The following is a 14,177-nucleotide window of genomic DNA, read 5'->3' as shown; positions in this document are numbered from 1 at the left end:
TATGCAGTGTCCTTTATTTGAAGAATATAGGCAACAACAGGCCTTCTTGCAATACTGCGTGCAGCCAGCTTAGACTTCCAAATAACACAAATTCTACAGGCTGACTTACATGAGATTTCTAGACACTATAACACACAATAATACATCATATTTATACACATTAGTCAATCTATATGAGTTGTATTTGTTCACCAAGAATTGAGAGAAATACTTTTAATTTGCATGAAGTATTAAAAAAGGCAGCCCATTTGAACACCTAACAAATCCCTTTCTTCCCTTGGAAATCTGCATCACTTTCACAAGGAGGGACTACAGTTTAATTCCAGAGATGACTTTCATGTTCATCCATGACCTACCTGTCTCCGCAAAATTGTATTTGAAGAGTTCTCTTCAAACTTTGCCAACAGCTGAGTTGCCATTGATTTCACTTTGTTCTGGTTCGTTCCTTCTCTGCCATCACTCTGTTCTTTCCCAGCATTTGTCCCTTGGCTTGGAAAACCCGAAGTCTGCAAGGAAACAACAAACTGTGTTTTTCTTACGTTTCCTACAACACTCATGAAGAGAGAGGAGGAGAGAGATAACATCCTTATCAGCAAAGGGTGAAAGGAAATACAGTCTACAGTATACCAAAAATGACATGTTTAGCGTGCAAAAGTCACCAAAAATATTTTCTTGGGTCCCAGAGTACAGTAAAAGGGAACATTAATCAGTGCTGCTATTCATAAAACAGAGTCACAAAGGTAACTAATCAGAGAAGGGATAGAAACCAAGCTGCAATGTAAACTCTTCAAATTAAAAATTGTCTAAATAGCTGAGTTAGGAAAAGGAAAAAAAACCCAATACCTTAAATGTTCTTGTTTCAGAACAAAAACTAGTGTAATTCAGTTAATGCTCTATTCCCTACCAAATGATTTCAACTAATTTAGCTCTTCTTTAGTGCATGCCACAGTAAATTCAAGGTTTTAGGGGAGAGGCTTTTTGTTCCTGCCAAGCTCCAAAGGCCCCCCAGTTCCCACTGCTTCCTCAGCTCTGGTGCCCATCAAGGAGCTGGACACAGGTGGGCACCACTGAACACCGACCTCCTCGAAGACACCGAAGAGTCCTTTCCGACGCCTTTTGTTCGTCTCATTTTCTTCCGTTTTCCCTTCAGCCTGAAAGGGCAAAGCCAAAACAAGTTCCTTGGATTACTGCAGCAGCTTCCAAGTTTACCCCAGCAGCTCCTCCCAGGATAACAAGTTCCATCACCAGCCAGGTGAGGTCTGGCCTGTGCTCAACCAGGCACACACAGGTGAGCAGTGCCAGCATAAGGGGTCTCGCTGCCCCGCCAGACCCCCCAGCTCAGCAGGATTGCTCCTCATGGCTGGTGTCAGGTCAGTAAAGGCTGTCCCATAGCCCCTGGCTGCCCCAGAGCTCTCACTGGACTCTAATGGGTGAGAACACATGCTTGTACACTTTGCTGAACACAAGCCTTACAACTCGGGTGTTTATCGTTCCCTCTTTCAGTACTGGAGAGTTTATAATTCATAAAGCACTAACACATCCTTGGAGAAAAAGGTTTTACAGCATCAGTTATTCTGTGAATTTTCAGCTAGACTGCACTGTTTTCCAGAGAAGTAACAAAATCCAGAAGTAACAAAACCCCTCACTCTTTCACTATAACCCCCAAATCTCTCTTAACCCAGCTATCTGCACGCAGATCATGAATTCACAGCACAGTCATACTTCCTTTTTGGAGCAATTACTGACTGTCTTAAAGGTCTGTCTCCCTTCTAAGTTTCACCTCCCTGATTATGGCTGAACATTACAATACTTAAGCAACCAAACTGCTTCTTTTGTGCTCGAACTATGCACATATTTCATTATTTTACTCAACTAGACATTACACAAATCAATAATATTTCATACTCAGTCTGCACAAACTTGAAGAACAGTCAATGCTTGGAAATTTTTATCACTTCGTATAACATTCAGTCGTGAAGATTTCATACAGTGATAATTTATGAACAACAAACTACATTCCAATTATTTGCATTTGCCCATGCTGTAACTCAGTGCCTGCTCAGTCAACTTAAAAAAACCCAAAAAGGAATAAAGAGAGAAAGATCAAAGAATGCAGGCTTCCTTTTTACATATAGACTGTTTGCAATAAATCATTATGCAGTGAGTACGAGTAATCCCAAACAACTTCTGGGCAAACACCAAAAGAATCAGATGACAATATTTTGATTACTTTGTCTGCTTTGCTACACTGTCTTTCAAGCAGCAGCTCAGTATAACCCAGCTCTGCACCACCTATAGTCTTCAGTCTACCCAGAAAGGGTGAACACAGCAGCACAATGTATTCTGCATAATAGCCTGTGCCACATAAAAGCAGAATTTGCCTGAGTGAATGCAGCAAGCAAGATGCTGCCTTTCAGAAACCTGCCATAAAGGACTCTCAGTAACATGCTGACAAAGAAGTGAAAGACAAAGCAATTTAATTGCTGAGCAGGACTCCAAAAGGACTGCACCCCGTATTGTGTAAACACCTCCATTCATTTATTAGTCTGGAGCACAGGAAATCTCAGTTCCTCTCCAGCCGGGCTGACACTCAGAGGAGAATGGAAAACATGATCCAGCTCAGCACAGGCTGCCAGAACAGCTACAGCCAAACCAGCTCCAGGCCCCGCTTCCTGGTCTCTCACAGCCTGTGCCCAGATAAGGATCCCTCCTCCCCCCAAATCAAAGGACAAACTACAAGCCATGGAAAGTTCAGTTAGCAACACTCTGTGCCCTCCTAAAGCCTGGATAGAACATTTAATAGATATACACCTGGATAATGCTCAGCACCACTTTTTGCAAGGGAAAGAACCGTAAAACTGAAGCCACAGCCAAACTCTGAACTCAAGCAGGTGCTTTACAAGGAGCTTCATTTCCCAGCTAGATGGTTGTGGCAGTCCCAAGGCTGTCCTAACCCAAGCACCCTAACCCCATGTTGCTTGGTTTCACACCCTATCCATGACAGAGCCGCAAAACCTCACACAGAATGCCTTGTTTCCCAAGCTGATTGGGGAAATACCACTTCCACTTCTCATTTCCAACGAGCCCCTGTAGTGTGAAACCAGAGGGGCCCTTCAAACAAATCACCTCGTGCTTTCATGTACTGCCAAGAACTACAGCTCCTGCTAGGACAGGAGGCTTATTTCATGGCAGGAGGTTAATCAGAGGCTGTATGGCTTTGTAATGGAAAGCTCTCCCCACTGCTAAAAGTCTATTTACTTCTGCAAACAACTCATTGAAAAACAACACTGTGGTCATGATAAAGATTTTTTTTCTAAAGAAGTCACCCACAAGAAAAAGCAAAGTTTATTTTGCCTGTTTGGTTTCTCACTGCTTGACTATCTGGGAACCATGTCACTTGGTTTCGTGTATATGTGGGTGGCAGGGAAAAATAATTTCCTAACAAGGATATATGAAGTTACTGGACAATTGACTGTCCCCAGGTTTTGAGAAAGTGTTTGTGGATGGAAAATATTCAAGACAAAAGTCAGCACAGGAAGTATCTGGAAATTCTGGAGTAATTCTTCAGGTGAAAAAAGAAATCACATTTTTACAAGACAAGAGAGCAACAAATTTAAAAAGCAGTATATTAAAATACTGAGAAATGCAGTAGATGTGTACATGTGTTAACTCAGGCCTCTGTAAAGCTTCAAGGTTCTGAAGTCTTTAATCATAGCATGTATGGGCATAGATTTTTTTATAAGATAGGGACATAATGGGGCCTGTCAGTAAGTTTTCATTAATAAGTGACCAAGAGAGAAAAGTATACAGGCATGACTAAGAGATTGTTATCCCAGAGCTGCTGATCAATCTGCCCACTGTTTGTTACCATTACAGGACTCTTCTGTAAGAGCTGGAAAGCTTTCCTTCAGAACCTTGACAGCATCCACAAACCATGCAAATCACTGCTTTTTTGAAAAAGCAGCACTACCTCCCAATCAATAAACAGTCTACCCCAGGATGATTATTTGAACTGGTATATAATAGAATGGCTGTATATTTAACTCCAGGAATACAGAGCTACAGGAATCTTTTTCTTACAGGTAGAAATAGCCCAGAAAATTATAGCAGTGTATATATAAACCCCTTATTTCTGAGCCTGAAAGTTTATTTTCATCTTTCCAAAAAAAAAAAAAAAAAAAACCAGAGGGCAAGTCTTCCTCACAACTTACCTTTGGTACTCGTTTTCTTGGTAGAGTTAAATTGATATAGTTATTAAAGATGAAATTCGATGATTTTGCTGAACCAAGATCATTATTTTCTCCATTTTGCTTCTCAGCAGCATCTGTCCAAAAAACAACTGCTTAGGATATTTACTTAGATTTGGTTTTAAATTATTTTGACTAACCCAAAGCTTTCCAGTCGAGTGCTGGCAGCAATTACATATAAGAAACACAGGCAAATAAAAGTAAATACATAGAATGTAGGGTGACTTTTTTAAAAAAAGAAAGATTAAAACGCAAGCATGAATGTGCTGTGTGCAGTCATCCCTACCAGGAAATCACACCAACAACTTGATACACAACCTTCATGATGTCAAGCAGCAGTTATCCAGCTGCTCCTGTTCCCTGAAACCACCAAGGACCCACAAAACCTTGGTCTTCAATCAAGTTTTTCCCCCTTTCCTTTGTTAAGCCCAAGGTAACTCTTGCAGACAGGCATGCCAGAAAGGCTCAGCTGGGAAAGGACTCTTGGCTCCGGAGCAGTGCTCGTCAGCAGCCTGGATGAAGTGCTTCCCAAACCTGCAGGGACTGGGCGTGCCTTACCCACTGCCTGCAGAGGGGTGCCCCGGAACAGCTCGTAGAACTTGGACAGGTACAGGACCATGCTGAGCTTGTCGGGCTCCCCGGCCGAGCCCAGCTCCTGGCCCGTGGTCACAGGGGGGATCCCGAACTCCTGCTCGGCCACGTCGAACGCCAGCTGGTTGTTCTTGACCACGTCCTCTTCGTTCAGCGCGTCGAAGTCGCTGCGGGCACAACACGGGGGCATCGTTTGTTCTCTGTCCCTTTGGGAACACACAGCGCTCGCCTGCCCGTGGCAGAGGGGCAGGGCAGCACCAGGAATGAGGGCACAGGCACCTCCCCAGGTCAAAGCTATAGAGTCCACACAATGCCAAAGGTACGAGCTCACACAAATCCCATTATGAGAAATACTGGCTTTGCCAGAAATGTAATTTAAAAGCTTTTTCACTGAACTGGATCTTGACACAGTCCCACAAAAAAAGATCCTCTAATTTATGGAGAAATGCAATTCTTCCTCAGAAGCGCTAAGAAACCTTTTCCTTCTCCAAATACAGCTGAACTACTACAGACTTCATCCATTAGGAACGGATTACTTAGGTTCAATTAGTTCTATAAATCATCAAAGCCAGGAGGACTAAATTTAGGATAGCACTCTATGGAAGCAGCATGTTACATGTGCGTGTGCACGCACATGCACAGGCACCACCTTTCCTTTTTTAAGGTGTTTACACACACAGTTTGAGCAGGGACCTCCTGTCCAGGTCATAACCGAATTTAGCAGTGCACTAAACAAGTACATCACACATCTGGAACTCTGTTATCCACTCTCTAATCCCTTTTTCTATGGGACCTATTCTAAGACTCTGATCTTTTGAACAGCTTCCAAAATTCATGATTAAAATAAACATGTGAATAAATTACAAAGCTCCAGGGAGGGTAGTTTCTTTCTCCTCACAACGGAATGTGAGTTTTTGATTCTCCAAAGAATTTCTTCTCTCACCCACCCACTGCCCATTTCTGGAGCTGGGGGCTGGCCCTGGCAGCCACCTCTCTTGCCTGCCTGGCTTTTATCTGGCCAAGTCCTACAGCAGGCTCACTGGATACAAAAAGCCAACAAAACCCAAACACAATGTTAATTAAACAGCAGGAGGTCTGTTAGCTCAGGAAGATAAATTTATCAACTTTGTAGAGAGCAGGGTAGAGAACACGTTTTCCACAGGCAGCAAAGATTACTCTGCTTTCTACACCCTTTCCCCAAAAAACATCCATAATTCTAATTGTTTTAAACTAACCCAAGGCAAAAAAAAAAATATCCTACTCTTAAAATCTCAGTTCCTCCTCTGGCAAAACTGTACAAACAAGCACCCTAGGTACTGCTCCCATTTTTTCCAATTTATCACACCTCATAAAAGAGCTCAGTCATTCCTTTCGTTTATCCACAATAAAGGGAGGTTGACAGTAATCCATGTGTGACTCCTAAAGCTCTGTAGGAAGACAAGAGAATGCACCCACTGCATTTTGGAGACAGGTGAGGAGAGAGAGTCACCCCACTGACTGCACCCAGCAGTGCTGGCAATTGCCATTTCCTGACACTGTTACACACTGACCCCCTTGTATCTAAGGGACATTACAAAATATTCAGATGCATGAAGTTTGGTCATGCAGCACTAGGGCCCCAGAAGCACTGCTAAAAGGGGAATGCTGGCTTACACTCAGTCCCTAGGGCAGTTAATTTTCAAGGGCCAGCCCTTGTTGTGCCCACGTGAAAGGGCTCTGCGCTCTCCTGGACAGAGAGCTGTGCAAAACCTCCACCTCCATGGTCACACAGAATCACAGATTCACAGAATGAACTAGGCTGGAAAAGACCTTTAAGATCATCTAGTCCAACCTCTGACCTAACACCTCCTCATCAACTAAACCACGGCACCGAGTGACACATCCAGTCTTTTTTTAAACACGTTCAGGCACGGTGACTCCACCACCTCCCTGGGCAGACGATTCCAGCACGCAATACTTTTTCAGTGAAGAATTTTTTTCTGACGTCTAACCTAAATTTCCCTTGGCACAGCTTAAGACTGTGTCCTCTTGTTCTGTCAGTTGTTGGCTGGGAGAAGAGACCAACCCCAACCTGGCCACAACCACCTTCCGGGAAGTTGGAGAGAGGCAGTTGTCCAGCACTTCCCTACTTGAATGTCACAGCAACCAGTTCAACACATGGAGGATGGCTCACTCCAGGTTCACCCAGTATTTCTGTAACACATGACTGGGCCTTATGGCTGTGGTTTCAAAAGGACACTGAAAACCTGTCTCCAGGGATCCAGGAACACAGCTCTACACATTCCCCTGGCACTGCAGATTTCATTTGAAATAGACACATGACTCCCACAAACATGATCAGTCATAGGGTTCAAAGCCTTCCTAGCTCCTTGAAAGCATTTATATTTCATTTTAAATGGTATGCAAGGACATAAAGAAGAAACAAAGCAAAACCAACCCCACCCTCTCCACCCCTCAAACCCAGCCGTGGTGTGCACCTCCTTGCAGAAAGCAGCCATAGAAGGGGACTGTGGAGTGTCAGGGTTGTTGTGGCTGGTCTTACACTACACTTTGGTAAATGCCTCACCCAACACGCTCCACAGATGTCACTTACATGAGGTCAGGCCTGAAGCGATGGATGATTGCACACAGAGCGAGGCCACTTTTCCAGGAGGTGGTCAGGTCAGTGACATTAACATTTCGGTATCCCTCTGTCTGCTTCTGGCACCATGTCAAAAGCTTGTTAGGCCGAATATCTGACTCTGCAGAAACAGGAGAGCAAACATTTCAGTCAGTTTTTGCATGCCCAGAAGGCCACAAATGTCTCCACAGCAAACAGGAGACGCCACTTACCTTGTCTTGTGAGATTCACTGATCTTCTAATGGAGCTCACTCTTGCAAGAGGACACTGCTGTAGCTCATTGGTAACATATAATTGTCTCACCTACAAGGAAAAGCAATTACCAGCATAACGTCAGACAAAAAAACCAGTTCTGATTCCAGGTTAACTTTATCAGCAGCTGGTTCTAAATTAAGGAGTCTCCTGAAGATTTTGTTTACACACTCCTCACAGCTCTATTTATCCTAGACAAAAAAAGAACTGATTTCACAAGCAAGCCTTTTAAGTACTGACCTGGTGAGGTCGAACACAGCTTGAGTTCAAGTTCGGGTATCTTGTTCCCGGGTCAATGGTGTACTGGTCAAAGTTCTTATTAATATTTTCAGGGGTTGTCTGAGGCAAGAGTCGATAAATGCTCTCTCTTACAGAGGAAAAAGATGCAAGAATTATGTATTAAAATAAATATTTATTATATAAAGAGGTTGGGGGCTTTTTGCAGCTGCCTGAACCTCATTTTGGTTCTGCCAGGACAAGTGTTACAGACTAAATGCATAATGCATCCATCCCATTTTTTATCCCCACTCAACAGAAGGATGCCAGACAGAAAAAGGACAGCAAAACAGACACTTAGAGCTTATGGCCGTATTTTCCTGAGGCAGGAAGTGAGCAAGAAAAAGAAGGAAGAAAAAAAAAAAGGAGGTTACATCATCCAGTCATCTGGTTTTGCTTTAACATCCACTCAAGGAGTAACTTCTTTACCACATAACAGCACTAAATCCTGTCATCCTGCAATTCCTATAACCACCACAGCTTTTTTTACTATGCTGTTCAATTTTCCATTTGGGACTAGGCCGTGTTTGAGTCATCCCACAGGCTTCTATCTTAAAACTTCTCAAAGTGCTGTAGTTAGTAAAGCTCCTGCTTGCATTACCACAACCATGACTATTCCTATTACATATCTGCCCCAGAACAGCCTGGGCAGCTGTAGCAGAGCAGGGTGGCTGCCAGCAGGACCAGAGTCAGCAACTTCAACCATCAGACCATGGTGACACCAGGACTGCTGCTGTACTTAACAACAGATTTTTTGCTCCAGTCAAAAAAAGCTTCTGGTGCAGCAATATAACAATTCTCCTTTGCCACATTTTATCAGCCTAAAGAGAGCACCACTAAGCCAAACTGCAGAGTTAAAATCACAGAGACCAACTTTGAAAGCTGTTAGTGTTGAAGAATTTATTTAGAGTCCTTTCAGGATTTTTTTTTATTTTTATGATAAAAAACCAGGTGTTGAGATGGTTGGAGGTTTGTTTTTTTGATACAAGGTCTCTTTGGTTTATTTCCTTAAGGATCACATTTAATTAAGTGATACAAATCAGTGATTTAAACCCTAGTAATATTTCTCCTGATAGCATTCTGAAATCCACTGCCTTCCACCACTGCTGTGGCTCTCTGAAACACTGGAAATGCTGGAGACCAAAGCAGCACTCACCGTTCGGCCAGGATCTCTAACGGGGGCTTCCCCTGAGCCCAGCTCCGCACCATCCACGCAGTATCAAAGGCAGCCAAGAAGCCTCTTGCACAGCCAGTACCCATTGGCCAGAAGGGCTGTAAGAAGCATTTACACTTTAACTCCTTGTATTTCTTAACTTCTTATTACAAAGGTAATTTTCAATGCGAATTTGGAGTCTAGGATTTCATACTGTCTTGGAAAAATAGCCCAGAAAGAGTCAAAATGCAACACAGGCAACACTTGCAGGTTTGAAATGTGTCTCTCCTCTAAGTCTTAGGTAAGGAAAAAAGATTACTTCTTTCAGTTTTTCCTTTTTTTTAACTTCTATATTTAAAAACAAATTTCTTAGCCTCAAAAGGTAAAGGCCGAGAAAAAAAAAAAAGCCTCAAGATTTATTCAAGGAAAAAAAGGAGAAAAAAAAAGGTGCCCTTCTCATCTAAATTTGCTTTGGAGTGTTTTTTTCAAATGCCTCAAGCTGCCAGCACGAGATAAAAAAAAAAAAAAAAAAGTTGCAGAATACAGTTTTCACTCCAGGAAGAAAAAAAGGGAACATACTAGGGCAAAGAGACTGCAATAATAATTTGGATCAAGTTTTTGTCTATGATGGAATTCAGGAAAACTATGCCATGCACCCAAGCTGAGGACACAGAGCTCACGGTTTTCAGACAGAAACACAACTTGCATAAAGCAAAATGGGATCAGAGCCAGAGGCTGCCAGCCAAGCATTAGCTATGACAAACTATGGCATAAAAAAAAGAGAAAGGAATAAAAGAAAAAAAAAAAGTCTATTCCAAAGAAGGTACCACTGTTTCAGGAGATATAGAAGAGGACATTTTATACTGGAGGGTAGACTGAATGGTTGGATAAAGGAAATAAAATTAAAAAATTAAAAATACTACTTGTGAGGCATTCCAAAATATACCTCAAGCAAACTATCTCCAACGAGAGCCACCAGGAGCTGATGTCTGTGCCTCTCTCTCACCAGCGCAGCGTTTTCAGATGCATACATGGAAGTAAAATCAAACATTGCTACATCTGGTTGGCCATAGTGATTAATTGCAAAATCCAAGGAAGGCAGCTGGTAGTTGGTTGCAAAGTCAGCAGCTTCTCTGGCGTAGGACAGCAAATTGCTCTGGTTCACGTTTTCCCCACAGAGCAGCAGCTCAGTATCAATGGAGTCCTGCAAGGAGAAAAGGATGTGGGATGAGACACTCCACTATCCTCTCTGAATTGGAACACTGAGTCTCACAGCACAACTGGGAGCCATACAGCAACAAGAAACAAGCAACACTTGTCATCTCCTCCAAAAAGCCAATGCACAAACACAGGTACCACCCCAAGCAGGAACTGTCCTTGCCGACACTGAACAAGCAGCTTTCTTTGCAACAGAAGATTATAGCTTCTCCCAGTTCCTTCATTATGTGTTACCTTCAGGATATTACTTCCCTCACATCAAAAAATGTTATCAACATCACTGCAACGCTTTTCTGCACACGTGCACCCCCATGTCTGAAACGACAGACGTGGTTACTGATGCTGTAACATGTGGGGCTCAGCCTCAAGGCTTGACTCGACACCTCAGTAACACCACCACACACAAATTTGGATCGCAGCAGCTTTTCTGTTGCTCCCTTTTGGGTTGGGGTTTTTTTTTGGCCAGAGTGGTGAAGGACCCTGCCTTTACAGGTCATCCTACTTAAAGCCAGTGGTTATTAATAAGGCAGGTTCTATTTCCAGCCTAATCGTGGATGAGACCCCTAATCACAGATGATACCACAGAACCGCTATTAGCCCAGTTGTTCCAGACAGACTGGGGTGGTTTTTTTTTTCCACTCAGACCTGAGTAGGTCAGGAAAACAGCTCTGATGAGCCACAGCTGCTGCTCCTCTGCTCCAAACCCCATACATCCCCTAGGACTGCCCCCACCTACATACACCAGCCCCACAACCCCAGGGCCCACCACCCACTCCCCCCCAAGGGATTCTGCCCTTCCTCTCTTGCCCTGGCTGGTCATGGACAGCAGCTCTGCCCTGGGAGCCCCTGGCCTCCAAAAGGGCAGGGAATCACAGCACTGAGGTAAGTGGTCCCATCAGAAAGCCAAGAGGCCTTCTGAAAGTTCCCCACAAGTACTTCCTTCAGGAAATTACACTTGGCTGTTTTGGCACTGTCTTACTTTGCAAGAAAAATTGACCTCTCTAGGGTTTCCAGGAAGGGAAATTTAAGCGGTGCCATAACACTTTCTAGAAACAAAAGAAAAGAAACCCCTACATTTTACAGAAGAAGAAAAAAGAAAAAAAGAGAAAAATACCTCAAAATCCCAAGTACCCCTGAAAGTTCAGGCCATCAAGTTTATAGCCTTCTTCTATCATGTTTCACCCACTTTAGAGAATTTGCAATTTAGCCTAGGGTAGGTTTTTATGCTTCCTTATTTTTTTCCTGATAAAACTGGACATAGCTGTGCTAAGTTCACCCTTAAATAATTGAGGTTTTTACTTACTGGTGTCATGATCCCACCACGTATTTCCAAGGTGAGTCAAGATCCCACTTCAGCCAGTTTCAGAACTGATAAATTTAGGAAGTATTGTTTTCAGTTCTCTATAGAAACTTTGAGCTGACTGAAAGCAAATTCTAAAAATATCAAAGTAAGATCCAAGTGACCTGAGCTTGAATGAAGTGATTAAGTGTGCAGACACCCTCTTTACCATGCAACAACATTTATGCAGATGTTCACACTTATTCTGCACCAAGTAAATAAAATAGGGTTTAACCAGCATTTTTACATACGTTAATAATCACTCCTTTGTCCAGAAGACTCTGCTTTTTTGCTGTCATCACAAAATAATGGGTGCTGTCTTTATAGTAAACAATATTCTCCAGGTCAATCCCTGAAAAGAGATATACATTTGTTACCAAGTGCAGTGCCATGTCTGGGTCATTTACTAACAACATGTGATTGATCCTGACAGGTGCCTTTCCTTCTTGGGATGCACTCACTTTCCCAGCTGGGAGGAAGGATTAGTGGGCAAAATGCTATGGAACAAAACAAGAGAGGAGATTGGTCTCACCCAACAAGAGCTTTTCTCAGCACAGTTTAAAGTTATTCAGCATTCTTCCAGGGACCCAGTTAACTCAGCATTAACAGTTTCTGAGGTAGAACTGGGTGCCAAGGCAACAAAGTGTTTTTCGGGTTGCTAGGGCTCTGGCATTGGGTCTAACCAGGGGGTTTGGTTTCAATTGTAACAGTAATTTAAAAAGAATCAGCTGTAAATCAAGAATAGAATTGATTGTACTGACAGTGAACACAACTGTTCTGAAACGCCTTTCCATTAAGATGTACTTCACAGTTTATGTTTTTAGCATTTGTGGCAGATTCTAGTTCTTCTCAGTTTATCAGCTCCACACATCAAAAAGCAAGAATAAACTCCTCCCAGAAGGGCACAGACTTTTTCAAAGGGTTTAAGCTGTTCAGCATGTGAACAGATAGAAACAAAACAAATCACATCTTAAGGGAAAACCTCTGGGCCCTTAAAATGCTCTTCCAAATTTGTTCAACATAGCAGACATTTTTGCAGCTGAGAAAAATTTAAACATTAAAACAAGCCATGATGTGGCAACACCCAAGCTAAAAAAATATCCCACTGTACCATAAATGGATACCTCTATCTGCAAGCTTCTGACATCAACAGCATTTTATCACTTGGAAATTTTTTATACAGATTATTCAAAACTGATGTTACCAGCAACAAGCAGGTGGCCTGGCACATAAAGAGCTCCTCTCCTGCCTCTTGTATTTGGTAGTGGAAAAAATGAGGATGCACCCACCCGTTTCCTCTTTGAGGTCCTGGAAGAACTTCTGATTGAAGATGAAAGCAACCCCACTAATTTCTTCTACCTTGGCTTCTGCAGTTGTATTTCTGTTTATAAAATTGGCAGTGATTGCTATAGCCAGCTTTCCACGAAATTCCTTCCTCCTGAAGCCTGGTGAGCAAAGAAAAGAATGAAAACCACTGGAAACTTCAGACTGGACTTCCAGGAAGGGTCAGCTCAAGGCAGCTCAGTATCTTTCCTACACTTCACCAAACAGCACATCATCAGTAGATTCTACCATTACTTCAAAATTCCCTTGAATGTAAAGAGTCTTTTCTGCCCATTTTCAGCTGCAAAACTGGAGCTGTGCTGCATTCAAGATAAAGTCTCATAAAAAAAAAAATGGTTGGGTGGGGAACTAAGGGAAGAAGTTAAGGAAAAATTATGACTAGAAAAACATGGAAATTTTTTGGGACATGTCTGGGAATAGAACAGATCAAATTCAGTGGAGGGAGACATTTTTAACATGCTAAATGGCAAATTAGATACTTGTTATATAGGCAGTAAACAGCTCATGAAAAAAGACACAAGAGATCAGCAGTCAAAAGCAGCAGAGAATGATGTGAAAAATAGAAACCTCTGCAGGAGTGCTTAGGTGCACACACTACCAGCTAATCAGATTTTTCAAAGATATTCGGGGTTGAAAAATATTCAGTGGCTTAACTGTTATATTCCCAAGGTGAGACTGACTGAGAAGCTCTTTGCTCTATCCTTGCTTCCACTTTTCACAGAAAAAAGCCCACTAAGCCACAATCTTGCAATCACACATTGAAGTTTTTCCATCTGTATGTTCCCCTCATCCGTAATTAAATTATGAAGTAGGACAGAGGATCCTTAGAGTATTTTTAGCCCATTGCAGATGACTTCAGAGAATATGTGTATTTTATAACAAGAAATAAATTGGTTATGAATTTTTGTCTCTGTGCTTCTTGATATGCTCTCCTTATTTCACTGGCAAAGATTTGATACGACAACACCAGCTTCTGTACATATCTTCAGTGCACCAAATACTTCCCTAGAACCTGGTATGATGGTAAACATTAACCTCTCGATGGAGTCTGCAGGTGAAGTAAGAATAATTAGGTTTTGCTGGTACCTGACTATTTAAACAGTCTTTTATGGGGGACAGCTCAACAACAATGTAGGG

The 14,177-nt window shown here is 42.5% G+C and overlaps 1 protein-coding gene across 6 annotated transcripts in view; it reads right to left on the bottom strand.

The window, feature by feature from the left end:
* MICAL2 (microtubule associated monooxygenase, calponin and LIM domain containing 2) overlaps positions 1–14,177 on the bottom strand; it is a 107,682-nt gene that overhangs the window by 59,791 nt on the left and 33,714 nt on the right. For all 6 annotated transcript variants that reach the window (XR_001859352.1, XM_017726308.1, XM_017726309.1 and 3 more), the window contains exons 6-16: positions 12,986–13,141; positions 11,948–12,048; positions 10,086–10,343; positions 9,143–9,258; positions 7,951–8,077; positions 7,671–7,761; positions 7,432–7,579; positions 4,806–5,005; positions 4,212–4,324; positions 1,080–1,151; positions 357–506 (exon numbers count right to left, since the gene is read on the bottom strand). Coding sequence is in view for 5 of the 6 variants with exons in the window: in XM_017726308.1 (XP_017581797.1) it covers positions 357–506; positions 1,080–1,151; positions 4,212–4,324; positions 4,806–5,005; positions 7,432–7,579; positions 7,671–7,761; positions 7,951–8,077; positions 9,143–9,258; positions 10,086–10,343; positions 11,948–12,048; positions 12,986–13,141 (1,532 nt within the window). In the remaining variant the exon portion in view is untranslated. The remainder of the gene's footprint in view (positions 1–356; positions 507–1,079; positions 1,152–4,211; positions 4,325–4,805; positions 5,006–7,431; positions 7,580–7,670; positions 7,762–7,950; positions 8,078–9,142; positions 9,259–10,085; positions 10,344–11,947; positions 12,049–12,985; positions 13,142–14,177) is intronic.

Source organism: Corvus brachyrhynchos, unplaced genomic scaffold (genome assembly GCF_000691975.1).
Source record: "Corvus brachyrhynchos isolate BGI_N302 unplaced genomic scaffold, ASM69197v1 scaffold281, whole genome shotgun sequence".
NCBI classification, from domain to species: domain Eukaryota; kingdom Metazoa; phylum Chordata; class Aves; order Passeriformes; family Corvidae; genus Corvus; species Corvus brachyrhynchos.
The sequence above is the reverse complement of the archived record's forward strand: the minus strand, read 5'-3'. Positions and strand labels throughout refer to the sequence as shown.